At 37.3% G+C, this 2434-nt stretch overlaps 1 protein-coding gene across 1 annotated transcript in view; it reads right to left on the reverse strand.

Annotated features, from left to right (window-relative positions):
• Positions 1-419, reverse strand: part of SARC_09154 (hypothetical protein) — a gene marked incomplete at both ends in the record, with an annotated part of 3618 nt that extends 3199 nt beyond the window's left edge. The window contains one exon of the mRNA XM_014296847.1: positions 318-419. Within this exon, the coding sequence (XP_014152322.1) occupies positions 318-419 (102 nt within the window). The remainder of the gene's footprint in view (positions 1-317) is intronic.
• Between the last annotated feature and the right edge of the window lie 2015 nt (positions 420-2434).

Raw genomic sequence — 2434 nt, forward strand, 5'->3', positions numbered from 1 at the left:
TATATATATACATATACATATACATACACACAAACACACACACACACACACACACACACGCGCGCGTACACACACACAAACAAAAAGGTTCATAGTTCATAATGATTCTACTTGGAACTGGGCGAATATCCAAATAAGCTCAACATACGTATTCACGCACATATGCACATATCCATAAATACGTACAAGCCGCTATATCCATTGATAAACGTTAAGGTATTCGCACAAGACACAAGGGTGTTTCCACACATACATAACGCGACAGCAGTTTTGTGGTTCACTAGTAAACTCAAGTATGCGCTTATCTCCCTATTTACCGTTCGTTGGTTAAGTTGTTACCACCCTTCTCATTGTTGTAGTGCGGATCTTGGGCCACACCGCCACTACCATCTCGGGCTGGGGCGCCGCCATACCTATGCCTGCACAGTAGTACTACAAATTTTAGTTCGATACCATCTATACACACACACACACACACACACACATATATATATATAAAGAGATAGAAGTAAACGAAGGTATAGTAAAGATAGTAATACAAATTTTAGTTCAATACCATCTGCATATATAAATATAGAAGTCAACACAGGTATACTACAATAGCAGCTAAATACTATCACCTATACCTGCACAGTATTGCCACAAATGGTAGTCCAACACCATTTACATATATAAAGATAGAAGTCAACACAGGCACAGTACAGATGCTAACCAAACACTATCTATATTTGTGGTTTAGGTAGTTCAATAGCATAGATTTCATTGGTTTTAGCTGAATACCATCTGCGTGTTTGACGGGCTAGGTAATACAGTTATAATACAAACACTAGCCTCAGATACCACCTACATACAGGAGAACTGGGTTAACACTGTTGTAAAACAGGTACGGCTTTAAGATCATCCAGCTATACGGGAAACTAGCTCAACAGAGGGGCATAATCAATACAAACTACATACCACATACCTACAAGGGAAACCATGGCAACGATTGAATGGGAAGGGAAAGATGAATACCATCTACACATATGAGAAAGTAGATCAACGCTTCGTTGATACCACTGCTAGCTTAATACCATCAACACGTATGGGAGACCAACAATGTAATAGCTAGGTCATCATGTATGGGGAACTAGGTCAACACAGTCATAGACCATTTATTAACCGAACACCGTCGATAAATATCCGGCGACACTAGTTGTATTACTAACAATAGCTAAATAGCATCTACCCATATCAGAAACCATGTCAGCAAAGTTGTATAACAAAGTACCAGCTCAAAAACTACAAGCATTGCAAATTAGGTCAACTCACTTATATTGCCATTCGTCTACATGTGCGGGAAAAAGCGGTCAGTAGCAACGAACGTACAGCTTTGTACATATATACCTTTGTGTGTACATAGATAACTTTGTGTATACATACGTACTTTATATATATATATATGTACATATATACTTTTCTGTGTACATACGTACTTTATATATATATATGTACATACATACCTTTGTGTGTACATACGTACTTTGTGTATATATATACACCGTTGTTTGTACATACGTGCTTTGTGTGCATGTGCATACATACCTTGTATGGTCATTCATGTGGTCGCAAAGACGTCAGTGCGATCAATCATAAGCTGACTTGTGGTCATTTGACTTTTAAAAAGTATATATACTATGTGTGCATATCATAAGATTACAACGCGAACAATATTTAACTATGAGTCATACATAGATATATAGATAATACGCATCACGATGGATACATTACATAAACACTAAAAGAAAGTGTATTTTTTCTTCGATTATTCAACTACTAAAGACTGCCGATTCAACCGAAAGCGTATTGTAGATCACAGTTCAATAGGCAGTTGAAGTATCTACCTCACATCGCAGCAAACTCTTAGTTCCTTCTAAGTAGCTTAACATACATTCACACACACACACACACACACACACACACACATATATATATATGAATATATACTTGTTCTCATACACACCTATACGTAGACACCTACAAAGTTAGAGCCGTATCAGCAAACGATGCAGACTTCAGATGCGCAGATATTTTTGCGCGACAATGCGTGCTTATCGCAGAATCTACAGACCTATAGCCGAACGGTAAGTCAAGCTGATGTGTATTTGTATATGCGTGTATATTACTATATGTATGCATATATATATACATATATATATGTGCGTGTATGTGTACATGTATGTATGCCTGTGTGTATGATTGTCCTTGCAAGTATGAGAATGCTTGTATGTGTATACGTGTCTATTTTTATGTGCTTGTTGATTTTCATAGATTATGTAGAACAATGTCGCGAGAATCACAGATCTGTATACGAACGGTTTGTCACGTACCTGTGTATATGTGTATATGCTTGTATCTTTGTATAGGTGTGCACGCAAGCATGCATGTATGTTTA

Source organism: Sphaeroforma arctica (assembly GCF_001186125.1).
Source record: "Sphaeroforma arctica JP610 unplaced genomic scaffold supercont1.897, whole genome shotgun sequence".
Lineage (NCBI taxonomy): Eukaryota > Ichthyosporea > Ichthyophonida > Sphaeroforma > Sphaeroforma arctica.